The 24,853-nt window shown below is 39.7% G+C and overlaps 1 protein-coding gene across 1 annotated transcript in view; it reads right to left on the minus strand.

Annotated features, from left to right (window-relative positions):
* Positions 1-16,741: 16,741 nt before the first annotated feature.
* LOC122802209 (olfactory receptor 52E8-like) overlaps positions 16,742-24,853 on the minus strand; it is a 64,199-nt gene continuing 56,087 nt past the window's right edge. The window contains exon 2 of the mRNA XM_044071871.1: positions 16,742-16,802. Within this exon, the coding sequence (XP_043927806.1) occupies positions 16,742-16,802 (61 nt within the window). The remainder of the gene's footprint in view (positions 16,803-24,853) is intronic.

The raw sequence follows: 24,853 nt of genomic DNA on the forward strand, positions 1-24,853 counted from the left end.
TGTCAGATTGCAAGGCCAGCTCATGTACATAGCCCTTGGAGATCACACTGGGGGTTTACTATTGGTGTTGAGTCTGGGCTTTATCTGGCCCAATTCAGAACCTTGATTGTATTCAGATAGAGCCATTCTTAGCTAGCTTTGGATGTATGCTTCAATTCATTGTCATGTTGGAAGCTGGAACCCCTCTCCATCCTCGGCCATATTGCAGATGCTTGACAGCTTTGGCACACACATGTGAGTGTAATTTGTAATTGTTCAGAATTCCCTCCACCATGTCTACAGGTCTAGTTTCAGCTAATTAAGAGCAACCCTAAAGCTGGACACTGCCACCAACAAGCTTCAACGTGTGGATGGTGGCCCTCAGGTGAAGTGAGGTGTTACTTGTGCACCACACGTAGCTTTAGGAATATTGTCTGTAGGTTTGAACCTTGGTCTCATGACATCATTATATATTGCAGCACATGCCTTTGGGAGACTTGATTTTATGTTTTGCTACCTCTACACAGCCCTGAATGGTGTTTGGTGTGGGTAAATATCTCTGTCTACTTACCCTACCCAATATGCCACACGTATGCAGAATCCATGCAATTGTTGCCATATGTAGTACACAAGCAGTTCTTGCCAGAGATTTCTACGACTCCCTCAGTGTTGCTGCATGTCTCCTGGCAGCCTCCCTGACCAGTTCTCAACATGTCTTGTCATCTGTTTTGAAGGGACATATGGTCAATTTCAACAGCACTGTTGTCCCATACTCAATCCACCTGTAGATGACTGTCTACACTGTGTTCCATGGTATATGCAATGCTATGGTAATGTTTCTGTACCCTACTCCTGACTGATACCTTTCAGATATGAGATCGCTGTGACACTTTGTAAGATGTGTGCAAGGCATGGCTGCTTCTGTTGCAAGCAACTGAGCAAATGTCATGAACATACTGCTTGGACAGCAGACCCTTATGTCATGAACAAACTGCTTGGACAGCAGACTGTTAGTCAGTGTCACATTGAGTCCCTGTACTTGATGGTAGGTGTGTACCCAAGTAGAGTGCATGCAGTCAATTCATCACAAGCTGCCTCCACAATATGTTATTTTGAGGGTGTGCACACATATGCATCCCGTGTATTGTAGGGTTTGTATACCCCATATTTGGTGCACTAACATATATATATATATGTTTTATTTTACAAGTTAATTGCTCATGTTATGATCTCATTACAGGTTGGAAGAGGTGTGGAATGTAATATCATGGTCGGTTGTATTATATATATATATATATATATATATATATATATATATATATATATATATATATATATATATATATCAGGAACACTTGGCATCTTAATAGGGGTGTGTACACTGTTATATCCACTGTATAAGATTAATATGTCATGCAAGTCCCTACTGTAGCCCACCCTCCCCCCATTTTGTTGGTCTCCAGACATCTTGCACTGACAGGTTGTGAGGTATGCTACAGAAATATTACATACCCTTCAGATATGTCCCCATGGTGACCACTGTGATGCACTGCAGTTAACAGCAACAAAGTGAACATGCACATCATGCATTATGGCTAGATGTGATATTTGTGTGCATGACAAATAGCATGGCCATAACATGCATGAGATATTGGCAAACCACAACAAAACAATTCCATACTCGCCAGCTACAGGCTGCTGTCCCATGTGTTGACCCGTGGGACCTAAATAGTTGCGGGAGAGAGATACTGTCAGCAGACTCTCATGTGGCCTTGGTACAGGGTGGAAGCAGAGTTTCTGTACATTAACAATACAAACACCAGTACTACAAAACATGCTGCCCATCACCAAAGATGTGCACTTTTGTGCATTACTATACACCATCAACGCCTACTATCTTTTTTTATATATGCATGTAGATACTATACAGCTACGGCTAGATATGCAACAGTAATCTAGTAATGTGCACTGGGGCCTTACCTGCATGCTCCTTGTCCATTATGTAGCTGCAACCCACCTCCACAATGCTTTCTTCAGCTTCCTGTGGATGCTTTGAGTGGGTGTCCCAAGGTTGGTGAGAAGCTCCTTGGTGGGTGTCAGTGGGGGCTAGATGGCTGGGTCTCAACCTGTGGCTAGGCGGTCCCTCGCTACAGCAGCAGCCCTTTAACGGGCATGGCATATGAGGTTAGTAGCATGATGCCGAACCTGCTCGTATGTTTGGCCATGCAGGCCAACATCATTTACCCTGTGGACAAGAACATACCACAGGGCAGTCCTCTTGTGGCCTTCTGATAAATAGTACTGCATTCTGTTGGGTGACAGTTTCAACGATGCATGCTATTTCTGCCTCAGTGAAGGCAAGCAGTCTTAGCCTTTGCATTGCACCTGGAAGATATAACAGGAGAACATGTCACAGGACCTCATACAGTTATCAAACTGCACATCAACTGTGGATATCAGTCACCACCACTCACAACTACACCCTAACCCTCTAATCTATCACAACAATATCAACTTGCATTGCACTCCTGGCCCTGAAGTGTTATATTCCCCCCAATGATGGAAACTTATTTGCATAATCCTCTATTCCTCATTAATTTCTGTGTAGAGGGATGGCAGTGCCCTTCTTCCATGTGGATGGGGTGTGGATGGTGGCAAGGCTGTGTTTGACTATAATGTGTGATGTAGCTGTGAGCATGTGCCTGAGTTCATGTAGGAGGCAGACAGGGATGTTATCAGCCCCCATGGAGACTTGCTGTTATTGCCATCAGTAGGCAATATGTACATGCTCACCATTGTGAGGGGAGAGGTGCAGTTGCTGTGCATATCTCTCTATACAAATGAGGGGACAGGGTGGTGATGTTCCCACCTAACCTGTTTGATGCAGGTTGCCTGTAGCCATGGCATGTATGTATGAGGTGTGCTTTACCAGCAGTGCAGGGTGAATTGTGTTCTTGCCTCTGACACTGACAACATATGTGGAGACAGCCTTGTGATTGGCCTTGGTGGTGTGGATATGTCTAATTTGTAGTCATAGTCAGCTGTACAGGAAGTCACCTGTGAACTTACATGCTTGCTCCGATAGAGGGGGACTTGCTTCCACATTGTTGCCTGCAGCTATGTGTCCATGTACAGCCAATGTAACAACCTATTATGTGGTTTGTGTATTGCTGCTGTCCACCAAAGGGGATTACTCTACCTTGGTGGAGGTTGGTTTTACAGGTATGGCACTGCTGAGTCCAAACAGCTACAGTGGATGTAAAGTGTACACACCCCTTTTACAATGCCTGGTATCTGTGCAATTGAAACATGACACCACAATAACTCATTTCAAAACAATGCCCACCTTTAATGCGACCTATAGCCTGTACAATTCAATCGACAATGTAATAATCTGTTCTATGAAAACATATGCAAATAAAAATCTGTACAATAAGTCAGTTGAATGAGTGTGAACACCATTAAACTGATATGTTGTGTGATCACCTGTTGAGATGATTGCAGCATTCATTCATCTTGGGTTGGAGTCTAAAATCATGGCCCATCTTTACTTGGCAATAGTTGCCCACCTTTCTTGCCACAGTGCTACAAATGTGAGGGGCATCTCTTGTGCACAGCCCTATTCAGGTCAACACACAGATGTACTCTTGGATGTAGGTCAGGGCACTGGCATGCACATGCCCAAACTGTACTTTACATCTTGTGACACCATTCCTTTGTTGATTGGGATGAATGCTTGATGTCATTGTCATGGTGACAGGTACAATCGCTCCTTGTCTTGCTTTCTATCAGATGACTATAGGTTTTAGGACAATAATTATTGTTATTTGGAAGTGTTCATCATTCCCTCCACCTTAACTAAAGGTCCAGTTCCAGCTTAAAGAAAGCAATCCCAAAGCATGATACTGTCACCACCATGCTTCACCGGGGGGGGGGGTGGTGTTCTTTTTGCGATGCAAATTGTTGTTTTGGGCCAGACATACCTTTCGGAATTGTGTGCCAAAAGTTCAACATTGGTCCCATCAGACCATGACACATTTTTCCAGCATGCTTTTGGGAGATTTGATGTAGTACTTGCCAATGTTAGTCTGGCCATGGATGTTTTTCTGTGTATGAAAAGGCTTCCATCTTGCTACCCTGGCCCATAGGCCAGACATATGAGGAATACAGAAGATTGTTGACAAATGTGGTACACTCCCAGGACTCGCCAGATGTTCCTGCAGCTCCTATAGTGTTGCTGTAGGTCCCTGGTCTGCTTCCATGGCCAGTTGTCATTTTGTCGTTTCATCCCTTTTGGATGGACATTCATCTGTTATCAGGGTCACTGTTACCCCATATGTTCTCCACTGTTTGATGACTGTCTGCACTGTATTCCATGGTATATCCATTGTTGTGGACTGTTTTTCTACTCTTCTCCTGACTGATCACTTTTCACACTGAGATCCCTTTGATGCTTTGTAAGCTCTCTGCAAAACATTGCTTTTGCTTTATCAGGCAACTGGGTGAATGCCAAATAAATCCTAGTAGGACAGATGAACATTATTTCTCGGTAATCAAAGTTTCTTTAATTGATGGCTTGTGTGTACGCAAGAAGACAGAATGCTGTGCTTAAAACAAGAGGTGAATCTACAAGGTATTATTATACGTGAGCGTACATGTATGCAATCAGCATATAGTACATATGTTATGTTTACATTGTATCCCCTACCAGATTTCTTTGTTTTCACATTTAAGGTGGGAAACATTTTGAAATGATTATCTGTGGTCTCATTTTCATACAGCACACAAACCTGGCATTTCAACAGGGGTGTGTACACTTTTGATATCCACTGTATATAGGTGTTCATATAGCTGTTAGTGGTAGGCATGGACAGAGAGTCATGACACAGTTGGACACTTCTCTGATTACAGCCTGATAATCATGCCTATTCTAGTACCCATAACAGCATCAGGGTAATGCAACAAGCAGTAGCTGTATACAATAATGTCTGTTGTATGCACTGAAACTGATATTGCATGCATGTAGAACATGCACAACCTATTTACCTGACTGCTTGCAACCCATGTTATTTGTTTTATGCATTCCAGCTGAATATACGCATACATAGATGTGCCTCTCGACATGTTATAGCAGGACGTCTGGACAATGGCACACATACATGGGTGGCAAAGGCACATCAATACTGACACTACATTAATATAGCTGCAACATACATAATTAAGTTAATTGCACAGTAGGCTTTGACATCACAGTGATAACTAAGGATGATGCCCAACAGTCATAACTAGGCTATTATATTACAATGTCATATCTCACAGACTCACCAATGGTTTGGCTGACATAACACGATTACATGTTAAGTGACTACAGATATCAGGCACAACTGTGCTTATTGTCCAGCAGAACGCTTTACAGTTGAATGGTATGGATTCACTATATCACATGCAGTCTAACACACAGTTCTGCAACAGTACTTTAATATGAACATGTTCTATATAGTTCTCTTAGATTTGCATGACAAACGTGTATCATACTCGTATTCACAGCTAGCATATGGATATGTACAATATCCCTGTAGCTGGCCTAGCAGTGGCACAGTCAGTAGTGTTTGACAGACACTCCAGTGGTTGTCATATGTGAGCTGTCCTTTCCTGGGGTGAGTCAGGGTCCTGCGCTGTGTTCTATGTCACAGCAGAGACAGCCAGATGCTATGGCCATAGATGCTGTGCAGCAGGACATCACTACAGCAAGTCTTGTTGAGACATAATTCTTTCAAACTCCTATTTCCCATTATTAGAAAAAACATACTACATTCCATTGCATGCTTACTTGTTTCACATACCTTTCTTTTTTACAGTGCAGTGGGTTATATCAATATGTTGATAAGTTCATTTTGTATGCTCACTGTCAAGTACTGGTAGACAGATGGCCTGAATAGGTGGCAGCTTGCCTTTTGTAGGTAATGCTCTTGAACAGGTGAATGCCTCTGCACCAATTGGTGTTCCTCACTAACTAATTGCATGCAGAGCAGCTGTGTAGTACTTCCAATAGCCAATGTCATGGCAACACACTCCTATAACTAAGTACTTCACGTGGGCATTGTCCCTTTACCTTGCCTGTGAGGAAGCCATCCTGGAGGTGCGTGAGCTACAGAGTGTTACAGACAGCAGGTGGGAATCACTCTTACAACAAGACTTGTGGTGACAGGCCATCTAAATGGTGGAGAAGGTTTCAGACTTAGGGAGAGAATGTGAGTATTGCTGTTATATAGTTTGAATACTGCTATGTTTACAGGGTTTGTGTGTACATGCTAGTTCTCTATGAATTTCAGTCTGACAAAGGTATTTGTCTGCATAGCTCTAAACTGTAGGGCTATCCCCATAATGGCCAGACGTTTGCCTGTTATGTTTTGTCTGTTCCCCAGACAGGTGTTGTCCTTGGCAAATCAGTGGCATATTTTATTTTATTTTTATTTTATTTTACATTTGTTGACCGGGCTAATCCAGCTGGATATATGTCCATTTTCAGTGGAGGCCCGGGGAGAAAAGCTCCAACGGTATTACAAGTAATTCACAGAAACAGGCAATACAAGGTAAAAATTATAAACACATTGAGTCAGAACATGAGATACACATGCAGACAGGCATAGTCATAGCAGGAAATTACATAAGCAAAGTTTAGTAGATATTTGCTATACAAATTCTAAAAATATAAGTAAATAATATGGAAAAAGGTGAAAAAGAAAATAATTAAAATATTTTAAAAATATATATATATATATTTTTTTACATATGTCTATAGGATGTTGTGTGAGGAGGAATTAAGGAAGAAAGGAAAAAGGAAGGTTAATCTGGGTTGTTACAGGAACAAAGCCAGTGTTTATTGAGATGTGTTTTCAGCTGTCTTTTAAAGAGTGGAAGACTAGACAAAGATGAGATATCAGATGGAAGTTTGTTCCACATTTTTCCAACAGAGTTAGAAAAAAGGCTGTCACCTGCAGAGTTATTGGGTTTGGTAATATTAACCAGTAGTTTGTTTGAAGAGCGTAGGTGTTTCAAGTTATTATAAGGTGTAATGAGGTTAGAGAGAATTGGTGTTTTAGAAGGCTGATATAAAATTTTGTGAGCAGTTAAGAGCTGTTGATAAATGAGCCTGTTAGGAAGTTCAAGCCAGCCTAGTTGTTTTAGGTTATGACAGTGATGAGTTCTGAAGAGGGATCCTGTGGCAAATCGAACAATATTATGGTAAGATGTAGCAAGTTTCTTGAGGTTATTTTTAATAAACAGGAGAGCGAAGCGAGTCCAAAAGAACCTCCGGAAGCAAAAAAATAATGTTAACATATTTTATTAAGAACGTTTTCGCTTCTGTGCAACAGAAGCTTCTTCAGACAGAAAAAAGAAGCGCCAAAGCCACTATTTAAATACTAAAATTTAACTGACATGATGTCATTTCCTTAACAACCAAAGTGGTAGCTAAAACCACTATTTAACAAAAGAATATGTATACATCAACATAAAAAATCCATTTAAAAACATATTAAGAAATTATTATGTAAACCACTTCAGTACCCAAAGGTAGTGGTATAATTTTATAAAACAGTCTATTAAAAATAAAAACTAGCTAACAGTAAAACGCCTTTTAAAGGCATGTTAGGAAGTGCATACTGTTAAGAAATCTTGAATAAACAAGTATGATCCCATATAATACAAAAGCTATCTTAGATCTTAGATGTGTATTCTATTTTGTTAAAAGCTGGTCTTTATATATGTTTTTTATGTTGATGTATACATATTCTTTTGTTAAATAGTGGTTTTAGCTACCACTTTGGTTGTTAAGGAAATGACATCATGTCAGTTAAATTTTAGTATTTAAATAGTGGCTTTGGCGCTTCTTTTTTCTGTCTGAAGAAGCTTCTGTTGCACAGAAGCGAAAACGTTCTTAATAAAATACGTTAACATTATTTTTTTGCTTCCGGAGGTTCTTTTGGACTCGCTTCGCTCTCCTGTTTATTGGTTTTGTTTTTTGTTTCTATTTTACCAGTGAGGTTATTTTTAGAGAGATTGGTATAAATAGGGGAAGCATATAGAAGGGTAGAGATAAGGTGAGAACTAGCTAAGGTGGTCCGAGCTTCAGGTGTAAGGAATGGTTTGATTCTATAAAGGGAACCAATCTTTTTGTTTATTACTCTTATTGTGTTGTTTATATGAGAATCAAAATTGAGACTGTTGTCAATAGTTATTCCTAGTAGTTTTGTAGTAGAATCAGGAGAAATCAGAGTGTTACCAGAATAAGTAATAAAGAAGTTAAGAAAGGTTGATTTGTGGGTAGGTGAGAACAATAGCAACTTTGTTTTCTTGGGGTTGAGGAGTAGGCAACGGTCAGAGAACCAGTGTTCAACGGTGGAAAAAGATTTTTGGGTAAGTGACAGGAGTTCAGTCTGAGAGGAAGCAGTGCAGATTATAGTGGAATCGTCTGCATATTGTATGCAAGTAGTGTTTGGAATAGCTGACTGGAGGTCGTTAATAAATATAGAAAATAGGAGCGGGCCAAGGATAGACCCTTGAGGTACACCTAAAGAGATAGGAAGGAGATTAGATAATGAGTTTTTCCAAAGTACTGCCTGCTGACGGTTTTCTAGGTAAGATGTAAACCAGGATAAGGAAGAAGGATGAATTGAAAGAGATTTTAGTATATGCAGAAGAAGTTTATGATTAACCATGTCGAAAGCTTTTGAAAGATCTGTGAAGATAGAAGATGATAGATTAGTGTTGTTACGGTTATGGTTGATAGCATTAGTAAAGGAGAGTAATGCAGTAGTGGTACTGTGAGAAGGTCTAAATCCATGTTGACTGTTAGCAAGTAGGTTGTTATGGAGAAGGTGGTTAAGGAGTTGTTTATGGATACATTTTTCCATGATATTGGCTATAGGTGATAGCAATGCCATGGGACGAAAATTAGAGAAGTCATTAGAATTGCCCCCTTTGTGTAGTGGGATGATGTGAGATATCTTCCAAATGGAAGGGAAAATTCCTTCCTTTATAGATCTATTTATCAGGATTGAGATGGGATAGGCAATGGCTTTAGCTCCTATCTGCAGAAATTCTGCAGGAAGTTTGTCTGCAGAGGGTGTGGTGGGTTTAAGTTTAAGGAGTAGGGATGAGATAAATGAGGTAGATACAGGTTGAAGGTAAAGGGGAAGAGAAGTATGTAAAGTAGGTGTGGGTAATTTAGAGGTGTCAGGAGGTAGGTGATTTGCTAGAGTTTGGATAGTATTGGTGAAGAAAGAGTTGAAGTCATTAGCTATTTGTGTAGGATTGTTTGGATTAGATTCCTGGGGATTTGGTGTGAATGACTGGCCTGGGGATAGAAGATTATTAATACTAGCCCAAAATTTTTGGGGTTCTTTTTTGGTGGTTTGTTGTAGTTGAAAGTAATAGTTCTTTTTATCTGCCAGGATGGCTTTTTTGTACTATTTCTAAGCTCTCTGAAGTTATGGTGGTCAGTTAGGTTCTTAGTGGAACGCCATTTATCCCAGGATTTATTTCTGAGAATGATTTTTTGCTTAGTATTGTTGGTTAGCCAGGGTGCTGTTTTAGCTTTGGTTCTAATAGTGTGACTTGGGGCATGGTGATCTAGTATGGATAGGAATGTAGAATTAAAGTATTCAACAGCATCATTAAGTGGAAGGTATTTTAGTCGGGACCAATTACATTGTCTTAGTTCAGCAAGAAATTGATCAGAGTTGAATTGTTTTTTTGATCGTAGTGTTTTGTAGGTGGTAGGTAAGGCTAGGTTTGATTTGTGCCTAATGATATAAGTTAGTGAGTGGTCACTTAGAACATCTGGAAGGGTGCCTAATTGATAGGTTTGTTGGGGAGTATTAGTAAGAATCCAATCTAAGATGGTTTCCTTATTGTTGGTTTTATTAGTTCTTGTAGGACTACTAATGAGTTGTTTAAAGCCATATAGGTTTATATGGGAGGTGGGGTTAGTACTGTTACAGGAGTACCAATTGATGTTAAAATCACCTAAGACTAGTGTTTCTTGAGGGAGGTTGGTAGAGAGAAAATTGAGGATATGTTCGAGAGTGTTGATATTGTTTCAAGGAGGGAGATATGCACATATGATATTTATGGCTTTAGTCTTATTGACTTGGAGTTTGGAGCTAATTATTTCAGCATTATTGTCAAGGTTAAAAGTCAGATTTAAAGTACTAATTTGGAGTTGTGTTTTGTAGAGAATTGCTACTCCTCCCCCTTTTTTGGTAGCGCGATCATGTCTAATGATATTATAACCAGGTGGGCTGATTTCATTGTCTTTGATTGGTGGCTTTAGCCATGTTTCAGTTAAGCCTAACATATCAAATTGATGGGTTTCAAGGAGGGCATGGATTTGACTAATTTTGTTACAAATACTTCATATATTGAGATGGGCAATAGAGAGAGAATTGTTGGGTATGGAAAGTGAGAGAGATGTAGTTTTATCTAGTACTTTGTGTGTTTTTGTTTTATTATGTTGTCGGCCTGGATTAGGATGAATGTCTCCATCTAACAAAAGGTGGAGGAGTTTAAGGTATTTTGATTGATGGAGTAAGTAAAAGATGTCAGATATTTTCCTGGGTTTAGGTTTACTTAACTTGAAGTGGGCTAGTCTATGGTATTTGGCATGTAGATAGTTGGGTTGTGTGGTAAGGTTGGAGAGGGAAGGGGAGAGAGGTGATGTATATGTACTGGTGTACTTAGAGGGGAATGAATAAGAAGAGTTCAGTGGGTATTCATAAGAGGTTAGGATGTAAGTAATTATAAGAGAAGATATAAGTGATAAGCAGAAAAGCTGTTTAAGCTGTGGAGGGGTGATTGATATACCCATTTTTGTGTGAATAGAGGTTAGGAAAGAGTTAAGATGTAGTTTGAGGTATGTTGAGAGGAAGTTGTAAAAGAGAGTAGATAGGGGGAGGAGGTTTAGATAATTAGTGGGTGTGGTGTTCAAGGAGAGATTTGGGTTGGTTTGTGATATTAGATGTCTGATTGGTATGGAAAGGATAGGGTGTGTCTACTAGTGGTATAAAGGTAGGACCACTGAGGGCGGGTGGGAATTGGGGGCAGGGTAAGGGAGCGGAGTGAGCCCGCAGGGCGAACGGAGTGGGTAGAGACAAGAGAGAGAGCTGTTGAGGAAGACAATGTGTAGAGCAGGAAATGTAAGCAAGTATGTCAGTGGGTAAGTATGTGGAAGTATGTAATGAGGCTAGAGAGAGAAAAGTAGGGAAGTAAAGAGTTAGAGTGTGGTAAAGGTAACCTGGGATTTGGGTGGGAGAGGTGATAGAATAAGTCAGTGAAAGTAAAAACGTAGAAGCAGGGTTGGGGCAGTAAGGTAATGAAGTTGGTGTACGGATAGAAATGCAGAAAGCTAAAGATAGAGCGCCGCCTAGAGGATGGTCGCTTAGCTACAGTTAAGTGTTCTCATTCAGGGTAACAGGCTGAGGAGAAAGTGAGTAAGGAAGTATCACAGAGAGAGAGAATAGGCTGGATAAAGGGTTAGCTAAAGAGAACATGAAGGGAAAAATAGGGGCAAGTTGGCTGCTGGCTATTCTGGGTGGGAAGCTGGCCTAGCGAGACAGAACCATTAAATCTTAAATAGTGGTATAAAGTACAGGTAGCTGGATATACACGTACTTTATCAGTCTTAGAAGGGTTGTTTTCACTGAGACTGGTAGGTGGAATCCAAGTTCAGTCAAGTTTCCAATGCTTCCAGGAGGGATTATGCAGGTTATTCAGTACAGGGATGTACTAGTTCACTAGACTAAAGAAAGTAGGAAGAGAGAGAAGGTAGTGAGCCAAACATTAAAACAGGGATAAGAAAGCAGAGAAGGTTTTTCAGGCACAAATTAGTTAGATATGCAACAATACATCAGTAAAAATCAACACTGTTCAAATCACTTAGTAAGTACATTACAAAAACAGGTACATTTGTGACTCAACAGTTATGCAAAATGCAGAGATAAAGAATAAACAATGGTAGAAACAGTTTCATCTGTAGAAAGTGTGTAATTAGTAGCACTAGGCATATGTGATTTTTATGTCCCTAGATGCGTTCCACGTGCACAACGCGTAGTGCATGTAAATGAGCATGTATACCCCAGCTACATATGAGCAGTGTTAGGAACTCATAAGCAATAGGCTCGTTCAAATGTAGTTGTTAGAAATGTAAAGGCTAGCACATGTATCTATATGCAATGCAATATTTGATTATACAAAACAAGTCTGAGGCGCTGTTTGTGTCAGAGAGTTACCAGCTTTCTGGGCTATTAGCGATAAAGCAAATAATGTAAATAGGTATTATATCATTTATTTGTATAGTGCTCTTCAGTAGATTGTTCAATTAAACTCTAAAACGGCACTATGGACAAGCATGACTTGGTTTACCAATATCTAACATTTGTTTGCGATCCAAACTTATCAGCATTGTATGTTTGTTAGCGTCTAGTGCGAGAGCGCTATTAACAGCGTTGTATGTTTATTAGCGTCTAGTGTGAGAGCGCTACTCAGGAACAGGTATTTAACCCAGCAGAGAGTGTGTGAAAAACGAGAAGCGAAGGGAAACAGTACTAGAATCAGATTAGAATGCAATAGATTCAACAAACCTTAATAGTATTCACACATGCTGAGTCGCTATATTAGCGTAAGTAGTGGCAACAAGAGTGGTGAATTAAACACACTGCGTTTTGCACATAACCAGTTTTAGAGCATAAACAAAAAATGTACTGGCTAAGTAAACCTCAAACTAGTAGCACACACAATCCACACATGCAGATGCTAAGGTAGTAGAGTGTTTGATCAGCGATAAATATGGTCACATTAAAACATATACAAATCCTTCATGTTTAGCATACATGCTTAGGCAAAAGCAGATTTTCTTTGCTGGATGAGCACCTATTAACAGGTCCCATAGAACAAAAACAATGCTTACATGTATAGAAGGTCAGGAGCCCGACGCAGAGTGCACAGCAGCCAGGTAAGAACACAGGGTAAGAAAGATGGCGTCCCTAATTATGGGGCAGATTTAAAAGTTCAGACAGGATGTTGCAGTATAGGGGGGTGGAGTAAACTACAAATGTGGGGACAGGGCAGAAGTCGCGAGAGAGGAGAGAAAGGTTAGATAAGGGATGATTGCAATATAGGGAGGAGCACAGAGATTATACTCATAGGAGAAGTATGGAGGGAAGAGCACTGATGTAAAGATGTAGGTGGGGAGTTGCAAGCACGGTAGCACGTTAGTCAGAGGTAAGGAGCATTTAGGGTGCAAGTAGGTATAGAGGAGAGAGGAAAAGAGCAGAGGTTAACGGAGAATATAGGAGGTAGAACAGCTAAATAATAGAGACAAGAGAGAGAGCTGTCGAGGAAGACAATGTGTAGAGCAGGAAATGTAAGCAAGTATGTCAGAGGGTAAGTATGTGGAAGTATGTAATGAGGCTAGAGAGAGAAAAGTAGGGAAGTAAAGAGTTACAGTGTGGTAAAGGTACCCTGGGATTTGGGTGGGAGAGGTGATAGAATAAGTCAGTGAAAGTAAAAACGTAGAAGCAGGGTTGGGGCAGTAAGGTAATGAAGTTGGTGTACAGATAGAAATGCAGAAAGCTAAAGATAGAGTGCCACCTAGAAGATGGTCGCTTAGCTACAGCTAAGTGTTCTCATTCAGGGTAACAGGCTGAAGAGATAGTGAGTAAGGAAGTATCACAGAGAGAGAGAATAGGCTGGATAAAGGGTTAGCTAAAGAGAACAAGAAGGGAAAAATAGGGGCAAGTTGGCTGCTGGCTATTCTGGGTGGGAAGCTGGCCTAGCGAGACAGAACCATTAAATCTTAAATAGTGGTATAAAGTACAGGTAGCTGGATATACACATACTTTATCAGTCTTAGAAGGGTTGTTTTCACTGAGACTGATAGGTGGAATCCAAGTTCAGTCAAGTTTCCAATGCTTCCAGGAGGGATTATGCAGGTTATTCAGTACAGGGATGTACTAGTTCACTAGATTTATCAGTCTTAGAAGGGTTGTTTTCACTGAGACTGGTAGGTGGAATCCAAGTTCAGTCAAGTTTCCAATGCTTCCAGGAGGGATTATGCAGGTTATTCAGTACAGGGATGTACTAGTTCACTAGATTTATCAGTCTTAGAAGGGTTGTTTTCACTGAGACTGGTAGGTGGAATCCAAGTTCAGTCAAGTTTTCAATGCTTCCAGGAGGGATTATGCAGGTTATTAAGTACAGGGATGTACTAGTTCACTAGAATGTATAGAAGGTCAGGAGCCCGACGCAGAGTGCACAGCAGCCAGGTAAGAACACAGGGTAAGAAAGATGGCGTCCCTAATTATCGGGCAGATTTAAAAGTTCAGACAGGATGTTGCAGTATAGGGGGGTGGAGTTGCTATCAGCAAATGGCAACATCCATTTGTGTTTCTGACTTCATATCCCTCCGAAGAGATATGTTGCAACTAACCCTGTAACACCAGCAACTTTCTCAGTGTATAACAGCAATATTTCAAATATGGCCCTGTATTTGGGCCTCTGTCCTCCACTTATATACCAGGCTTTGTCCAGATGTCATGCAGTAAGAGGTTGATAGGTATGGTCTATCATTATTTACTGCTGTCATTCCGGCTATCATCCCAGTGTTGTTGTGGAATCTCAGACATTTTTTTGGGTTAGTGGCCATACATATGAGTGCAAAGGCTGGACAACATGTGAACCCTGTACAGGCAAATGGTTGGTGTGCAGAATAGTAAGACATGTTTTAATATTAGGCTGTTAGAACATGTGAGTGATACTATTAATTAGAAGGACAATGGGTCTATAGCTGTAAATTTTCATACATTTCACCATGGGGATGGTAGTGGGTTACAGGATACTTTTATGGAAAGGGTCTGTTTCTCAGTTTGATAGAACACTTATAACCAAACCATTGTTATTTAAAGCATCGATTTACATTGTAACATTTGATACTTTATCCCCTAGGGGTTAACTGAGGAGTGTAATTAGAAGCTGTGTACCTGAATACATAAGTAAGTGTTAATTGCTTCTTGTATTTAAGGCAAGTATGTTTTGTAATGTAATATTTGAAGGCAAAACACATTAAAATATTTGTGTGGATTAGTGGCTGGTTGTTTTTCATTATACTATCTTCAGTCATTTCAGTTATATTGCTGAAGGTTCGGTGTATGTCTGGCCATTGTGCATCACCTATCCTGATGTTGTACCAGCATACTGTGTACTTCTTAGTTGTACTGTGTAAGGGAGCAGCAGATGTCAGTGCCATGGGTGCCTTTGTATCATTACCCATGTGTTTCTATGTCCATAGACTTCTCCCCCACTTCATCTGGCTTTGTCCAGACTTGTACTGAGGTGTTCTGGGATGTGAAAGCACTGCAAGTTATTGACAACTAATGTATTTCTCTCTGTCTCTTTGTATATGTATATATATATATATATATATATATATATATATATATATATATATATATATGCATCATTTGAATCACTACTGTTTCCACAGTGTTCATTTCCTATGGTAAACTGACTGCACTGCATGATATGTGTGAAGAAACATCAAAACATCCTGCAGCTCAGATGGCTTAGTAGTCAAGTGCTGTAACTATTGTGTGCAGGTTCCTGGTTTCAAGGCCTGTTTATTTTATTGCTGGGCAAGTGTATATGATTTCCTTTACATAACATGCCTATATGTGCTGTCATTTCAGTAGCAAGGGGTGTGACTATACTGTATGGGACACTTGTGTATACATGGCTGGTTTCAAATGTTATATGCACTCACACTTCCATTGTACAACAGCTACACTAACATGGTGACAGAAATACTTTACCACACATTTTACTATAAAAAATTTACTTTTAACATGGCTTTTCCATGTAAAATGTGATTGCATGTTTTAGTACTCGAGCCTTGGTGGATGTCTCCAGTTTGCACTCAAGGACAGCTGTGGGGTACCTCACCTCTGATGTTATTTTCTTGTGTCAGTGTATCTCTAGCCATTGTTAACAGACTGTCAGGGCTGTGTAGAAGTAGAGTGTGTATATGTTGTTTGGGTTGTGTAAGGTGGGGGGTACATGTGAGTGGCATGGACCATTTCTATCTGACTGTGCATGCTGCTCTGGTTGGGGACTCTGGGGAATGCTATCAGTAGATACTAATATCCCTGTAGTGCATGCTATCTTTGCAAATGCATGTGTAGAGCTCCAGGGCTGGACTTGGGTAGTATTATGCCAGTCTGCGTGGTGTGTGGACAGTGCTTGGAAGCTCAGTGCAGTTTCCTTACTGTTCTGTTATGTCCATATATTCGTAGAATGTACAGTTTTGTGGCCAATACCTTTGGTCTGGTCCCTATCACTGTTGTGTATTCCTGACACATCAGTAGGATGATGTGAGGATTGGGGTCACTACATAATAAGGAGTGCTTGAGTCCTAGACTTGTGATATTTCCGTCAATATATGTTAGCAGTAACAGTGTTAGTACAACAACTTTCTCAGCTTAATTTGGATATGTCTCTATTATCATGCCTTTGACCCCCCACTTTGTCTGGCTTGTTCCAGATTCATTGCGCTAAAGGGTTCTGAGCATACCTCTCCACTGCCAGGCTGTTTGCAGAATGTCCATGTGTTTGGCCCATACTTTGGTTCTGTTCCACAGTTTATTTGTATTTGTCTGGGTAATCACTGTTATGATCCAAGGATTTATGTCAATGAATAATGACATACATGTCAGTTCCCATCCTCATATCCTTCTGAAGGTTCTGTTGATACACACCCTGTTGCTGTATAACTGTTAAGTCATGATAACAATATTCTGATTATGTCCCTATATGTGGCACACTTCCCACCCTTTCTATGGCCATTGTACATTAGTCCTGCACTAAGAGGTTGAGAGGTTATGGTTCTGTGGTATGGCTGCACTGCATGTCATATATATTTATATATGTATATATATACACACACACACACACACACACACACACATATATATATATATATATGTGTGTGTATAGTATGTATCTACATTTCCATAAATATGTTTCACCACACACAGAAAAGAAAAAGGGGTGATAGGAAAGTGGTGAAAAAGGTGTCATGCAGAGGGGAAAACAATATTAAAGATAGCTAGGGATGTGCAGGGTGGGTGTAGGGAAGGTCCATAGCTGTCCATTTCTGGTTCAGCAACAGCTGCACATTTGTACAGAATTTGGATGTGAATTTGGAAACTCAACCCCCTGAGAGAGGGGTGGAGACAATAGTAATGTGTTGTTAAGCCAGTTAGACAAGATTACATGTGTCCAGTGGATATGTGTGCAAAATGGACAGCTATGTATGGGGCAACATTTTTTGTGGGAAGGATAGTAGGTATATTTGGGGAGGTAGGTTGGGTAGGAAGACAGGCAAGATAGCAAATAGCAACAATATGACATATGTGGGGGTAAACACCTTGGACAGGGAGGGTGGTTGGGAATCGTACACCCACGAGCCTCAAAATGGATAGAGTGGGACTGAGGTCCCCACCCATGGGCAGTCACCACTGCACCTTCATGACCACAAAAGCGGCTGTGCTGGGGGCTGAGCAGGAGGGGCAGGCTGACCCTGAAGATGTGCCATGCTGCCCTATAGCTGGCATAGCAGATCTCCAAACTCCTTTCGAAGCTCGCTACACACCAATCCTTGGACCTGAGCAGGAGGGGCAGGCTGATCCTGAAGATGTGCCATGCTGCCCTATAGCTGGCATAGCAGATCTCCGAACTCCTTTTGAAGCTCGCTACACACCAATCCTTGGACCTGACTTCGAGTGACATTGTCCTGTCTGGGCCTGCTCCCATGGGGGACGGCCCCATCCCCTGAGGTGGTTCCACTGAAAAGGGGGTGCAGGACCAGCAGATGATGAGGTCCTGGGTTGAGTCCCAGACATGTTGGGGACCAGTGGCATGGCCAGTTGAGGTAAAACAGGCAGATCCACTGGGATCGGCCTTCCCAGATGTGCTATGGTGTTGCAGTTTTATAAAATATGTTGGCTAGTCATGAAAAAAGCATTCCAGGATTAGTTATAACAGCATGCATAGGTATGCCCGTTAACCCAAAACAACTGATTTGTAACAGTTCCATTGCATACAGAACACATGCATATATGGAACCACAGGGGGCATTATAATGGCATGCAGGTTATATTGATAGAAACAGGCCAACAATGATAGTATTTGAACAGGGAGCATTAATAGTCAAACATTTAAATATGTGTAGAATAATAGGACACATGTCCCAACAGTAGGTTTGGTGAAAAATATACCCATTGATTTATGTGTTTAGATTATTGGTGCAGACAGAGTGGGGGAGAGAGAGAGAGAGAGATGTCAATTAACAACTGTATAGGCTTCAATTGCTCACAACTTTCATTGCTATAATCATTACTGTCTGGATATTACCTCACTTTACATCAACCTATGGTCTTGGGTTGGGCAGTGGTATGTTTGTATACAGTGTATAAGTATAGCCTTCTTACAGCTAATTTATACATTTTCTTACCTGGCAAACCTGTGGAGGAAATTTCTGTTAACACTACCTGACTGTTTCTACACATATTCACATTGTCAGAGTTACATATGTGCAATCATACTGTGTGTGTGTGTGTGTGTGTGTGTGTGTGTGTGTGTGTGTGTGTGTGTGTGTGTGTGTGTGTGTGTGTGTGTGTGTGTGTATGCGTGCTACTGCCATATATGCCTTGATTTTTATCAGTCACCCTGAGTGTGGGTGGCATTGACCACTAGCTGTGACAGTGCGACACTTGAGGGACATTGCTTGGAGGAGATTACTTGGCGTATGTACTTATCTTCCTGTTATTTGCAGCCTTGGGGTTGGACAGTGGGTGTTGTATGCAGTGTATAAGTATAGCGTTCTTACAGCTAAGATATACCATTTCTTACCTGGCAGACCTGTGCATGAAATTTCTGTTAACACTACCTGACTGTTTCTACATTTATTCACATATTCCTGGGTGAAAATACGCATACAGCTTACTACCACTCCCGGGATTCGAACTGTGACTGTTTGTGCATAAAATAGAATGAAGTCTGTATTTCATCAAAATGAGCTATTGAGAAACTGCTGTCATTTGTTTGACTGTTTTCTGCCTAATACTCTCTGGGTTGTATAATCTGACATTGTAATTCTGACATTCATACATGGTAGATAGTTCTTATACTGTGTATTCATACTTTGACATAGCACAGTATGGAAAACATTGGTTAACATAACATTACTATTCAGGTATCAGATCTTGGTACATGGAACATTTCATATCGTAACTATATGTTTGACAACTCCACAATCTTTGTCAGATGAGCCTTGATTATTTACTGCTTTCAAAGCTATAATTGCTGCGCAGAAACTGTACACATTTCGATTCATAACAACACATACCAAAGTAAACACAACCAGTCCGGGGTTTTGACCTTTATTGACAGGTACTGACACTTTTATTGATATATACCCTATACATCACTATTACTCTACTAATGTCCCATTTATTAAGTACAAACCATACCCATTTTTAAATACTGACAGGTGACATTCTACTCCTTTCTATTTATTTGCCCTGAATACTAAAAGCTAGATTTTTACTCACCAGCCTCATGATACAGCCTGAGCAGCCTGCTGGCGTGGGCATCCAAGTTCGTAGCCCTCTCATCTGCAGCTGTGCAGGACATAGAGAAACATGTATGCATACCTATCCATCACATATACAGGCTGGACTTTGGAAAACACTTATTGATGCTGACACTTATCTACATCTGGGACATTCCCCATCTGGGCATCTTGGATCCACTAGTCCAAGAGCTCCTTCTTCCCATGCTTCAGGTCAGCAAAATGGTGCCAGACCTGCTCACCAGTCCAAAGGATGCCAGTGGCACTGGTGAGATTGCGTATGAGATGGTCCCAGGCCTCCACTTTGTATTGGGAGCCCTGCTACTGGTCCTGCAGCATTCTCCCTTCATGTTTTTTTTACTTGGAGTCCAACCATGAGCCTGGACTCCTGAATGCCCCAGCACTGCACCCAAATGTGCACACCTTCACCAACACCAGCCATAGTGACTGCAGTGGGGAGCTACAACTGGTTACCAACAAAAATAAACAAAGCCAGCCAGTGTGTAGAAGGGAGTTATACCTGAAAGCTTTGAGTTTTTGAATGTGCTATTAAAAGTTTTTACCTTGCGAGAGAGGGCTGCGACTTTGCTGGTTTTGGATTTTTTGTTGGTGGATTGTTCTTTGCATTTTGCCAGCATTTACACTGAGCATTTTTCTTGTTTGTATGAGCTACAACTGGTTATGAGCTTTATTCCCACCTGCGAGGTTTAAATAAGGCTGATTTCCCACCCTTTGCTGTGATTGAACAGTTATGAATATGCTGAGCTATGCTTAGTGATGGGCAAACCTGCTTAGCAAAGATACGATTTGCTTAAAGGGGTAGATGCTAAGCATTGCTTACCAGTGCGCAAATCCACTTAGCTATGGTAATTATTTCTAAGCATACAGATTTAAGCAATGCTTACTCCAGCTAAGCACAGCTGAGCACAATTTAATGTTGTTCAGCTTTCACTTTATGAACTATCATTATTATCATTAGTATCATTATTATTCATTATTATTATTATTATTATTATTATTATTATTATTATTATTATTATATTTTATGTGCTTTCATTACATTACATTCTTTTGTGGCAATACTGTGTGGGACACTTGTGTTTACATGGGAGTTCTACATCTGTACTACACTGACACCTCACATTTGGACCTGCTACACTAACCTGGTTAACAAATATATATAATTCACTACCTATTTCTATTAAAATATACTTTAAGTGCTGTTTTCACAAAAATATTTATGGCCTGCATTGGGGCTTGAACTGTAAATAACTACATGCTAAGCGACAGCTCTAACCACTATGATATTTTACTTTGACTATTTTGGCTGTATAGTTCTATTTAGCTCCTTCTAATGTTTAACCTATGCTATGCATAGCTACGCAACTCTCACACCCACTCAGCTAAACTTAAACTTTATTGGGGACGGTAAAAAAAAAAACATGTAAAATTACTCTTATAGACGTAGAAAGCTGCTAGTATAAATCAATTTCTGTTAGCATACAGTTTTTGAAGGATATAAGTTACGCAACTGAAATGTATGTCACTATTTAGTGACTTCAATCCTTAGATCATCACAATGATTTACCAGACAAGATCTTATTTTATGAGGGAAAGGCCAAACATATGAGAGTAAACTCTGGACATTTTGCAGAAATCTGGGCAGTTGAAAGGTATGTTGTGGGGATTCTGCTTCTATATTTTGTCCGCGGACACTGTTATCTTGTGATAGTGTCCGTGGACACTGTTAGTTGCTTTAGATTTGCCGTACTGCAATTTTAGAGTGCAGGGGGCATGTGTACTGTGCAAGCAATGCTCGGACACAATCCCTGTGCTCATATATGGATCATGTCTGTGTAGAGAATACAGCAGCATGCCTTCATTAATATGCAAGGCCCGCTGCTTTTCTACATGGCCACAATCTGCTTTGTGCAGGAATAGCACTATTCCTGCACAGAGTTTAATAATTCCTGAGGATTGTTACAAAATTTATTGTTCTTCAGAAAATGCATATTGCTTAATATCACCTTACTCTGTCAGCTGTTCACATTAAAAGTACCAACATTTTAAAAGTGTTCTTGGTTTGAAATTATTCTCTCTGATTATTGTAGTTGTGTACTTTAATCTGGAAGGATGAGTTTGAAACCCATCTTTACATCTGCTAGGCTGCATAGATGACTATTTAAACACTACTATGGCACATTGGGATTAAATGTCTCTTCTGTTTCCTGCAGTTAAACATTAGTCAACCCTTTCACAAGCCACAGCAGGAAATACATAACCTTTTATATTTTGACTGAATAACTGATAATCATACATTAAGATCCATTGCATTTTATAAGCCCATCCTTAACATTTTTGTTTGCGTTTGTTAACCAAATTACAACCAATGGGCACAATGGCCTCTTTTAAGGGTGTTTAAGTAGCACTTCTTTGTGAATTCACTGGTTCTGTGTCACAAAGTGTGAAGCCAATATTACAATAATAAAATCAAAATATGGTTGGAGAAAACATTATTCATGATTGTGTTCTGTATGTTGCCTTTTTCTTGCTTTATGCAGTTTTAAAGAGTTTATATAGCACTTTGTAGCACTGGCTTTTTCTGCTATACTGCAGTCATTACTGATGTAACAAATCAGTCTTCTGTTTGGATAGGAAAGTCAAAAATTAATTTAAATCTCCATGATGCCAAACCACTTTTTAAAGTAAAGAGGAATGAAGAGATGGCATGAGAATGAAATAAATGAAAAGAAAAAAGAAACAAAAGGAAAATGAAGCCTTTTGTTATCAAACCATGGGACATTGCTTCACTGAATTAAACAGTTCTGAACTGACTGCTTACTCTCAGTCATGTCTAAAGTTACACTTCAATGAACGTGGATAAAGCAAATGACGGACTGAATGAATCTAAATGGTTCAATACCTATTATGCTGGAACCCATTACATTCCGTTGTATTATTAAGATACGTTGCTTAAAAACTCATGAAGTTTATGCATTTTAATGCCTTTACCTCTCAAGTCTCCAGATTTTCAAAGAATATGCAGATTTTTGGCTCATATTTTGGTTTAATTCAAAAAATGTAAATTATCGCAAATTGTTGATGAATGATATCTCTAAATTATGACAGACATTTGAGTTTCAAATTTCAGATCCTTCAGAAAATTCATGCTAATTCTAAATCTTTCAGTCTAGCAATGTTTATAAAATCAACATGTAAAATCTATCCCTGATTTTGGGGCTTTGTCCCCCCAATTATTTTTTGAGTTTGTCCAGACTTATTGCACTATGAGGTTGGAAGGTATATGAGTCAACTGAAATGAGAGGTGTACCCTTTCCATCGAGAAAGGAAAGAATAACATGCAGTCTGAAAAAGAATGTAGCTCTTAAACATATTTTAATATTCAGAGTCACTATAGTATTAAAGGGAGAAAAGGGCCTAAGAAATTAATGATCACCTTTTAAATCATGCTCCATAGTACTAAGTTGGCATTTTGACTGTGTCAGGCTAGTTGAGTAGTGAGCAAAAAGGATCATGCATTGAAGTCCTCTAAGATAGGGATTTACTGTTTACACTGGAAAGTCCTTAATCTCTTTGTTAATATTGTACAGCTACAATCTTGACTCCAGAGATATTGTGAAAAATAGCTATTTATATAGGAATTGTACCTAACCTAGTAGCATACCTCTCACCTTCTTAGCACAAGAATTCTGGACAAAACCAAAATGCTGGGGGGGGGGTGCAAAGGCCCAAAATCAGTGATAGATTGAAAATATTGCTCTCATAAACTTAGAAAGTTATTAGAATAACCTGTTTTGCATTAATATGTATTTCTGAAGGATGTGAAGTCTGAAACTCAAACATAAGATATTATTTAGTGATTTAAATCCTAAATGAGTTGCCAGAAAACCACATTTTTTTAAGGAACAGACATAAAAATATAAAGCAAAAATCTGGACATTCAGCAAAATTAGGGACAGTTGAGAGGCATGCTGTGTAGGAAAAGTGCAGTCAGAAATGTTCATGTTCTGCTCACATCCTTATCTTTATAACCCTCCTCACATTTATAACATGTTTAGTCTGTTAGTAAATGCTTAAATTATTCTTCTGCATTGCTCTAACAGCTTATTTTTTATTTTAATTTGTTTAAGTGAGCAAACCTACCTCTAAGCAAGATATGTATAAAAGTGAGTTGCAAGCCTTGGCTTAGTCACTAGGAAACAGACTCAAGCCTCTTTAAATTGTAATGTTTCTGAGAGATGCTCACTAAAATATAATCAATTAAGTGGGAAAAAATATATCTAGCTATGCACTTACTTGGAATCACTTTGGCAAACTCTGCCTTATACATTACAGTGTCATTTTAAAATTGAAGTGTAATTAAATAAACACATCATATGATAGACCCATACTTGACTGGTAAAATACTTCCTTTATCTAGGACCTCATATTCTGATTATGTTTCATTTTATTTTAGCATATTAAAGCAATGAGTTTATCTCCATTTGTTGGGGTAAGAAAAAAAGTATTTTGAAAAACTGCTAAGTAGTCTGCTTATGTTATGATAAGGTGGTTGTTCATGATAAGCCAATTCCCCAATTTTCCTGTCTCTGAGTCATGTCAGTTATCATTTCACTTATAGTTCAAACATAGTACCACACAACAAAAACAAGCAAGCACATTGACTTTATGATGAAAATAGGCAAATGTATTATTAACTGATATTGTTTAAAATTAGTAAAATAAATGTTCATCTGAATGACCTAGTGGGCAAGCACTGATTATCTGCAAAACTCTGCCCCTTCTTCTTCTTTCCATTACTTATCTGAATTGGTTAAATTATTTACCAGTCACTAAAAAATCGGTAACTTGTACTATTCCTGCATTGCTATTTATTACAGGTTCTAGAAGCAGAACATTGAGCTATGTTCAATGTATGTGTCTTTCGGCTTTTCCTGGTTAGGGGTCACCACAGCAGAACTCCGGTCTGCTAATGATTGGCAGTTGATTTTTACATGCCGAGTTGCTAGCCCTGACACACAACCTTCAACGAAGGTACGCCCATTCACGCATGTCTCCATGCAGAAGACGCTCTAGCAGAGAATCGAACTGGACAGCGTCTTACTGTGAGGTGACAATGCTACCGCAGCACCAGCACCGCAGATATTGAGCTATGTTCAATAAGCAAGT

The sequence above is a fragment of the Protopterus annectens genome, chromosome 5.part0 (assembly GCF_019279795.1).
Source record: "Protopterus annectens isolate FY-2018-M chromosome 5.part0, PAN1.0, whole genome shotgun sequence".
Lineage (NCBI taxonomy): Eukaryota > Metazoa > Chordata > Ceratodontiformes > Protopteridae > Protopterus > Protopterus annectens.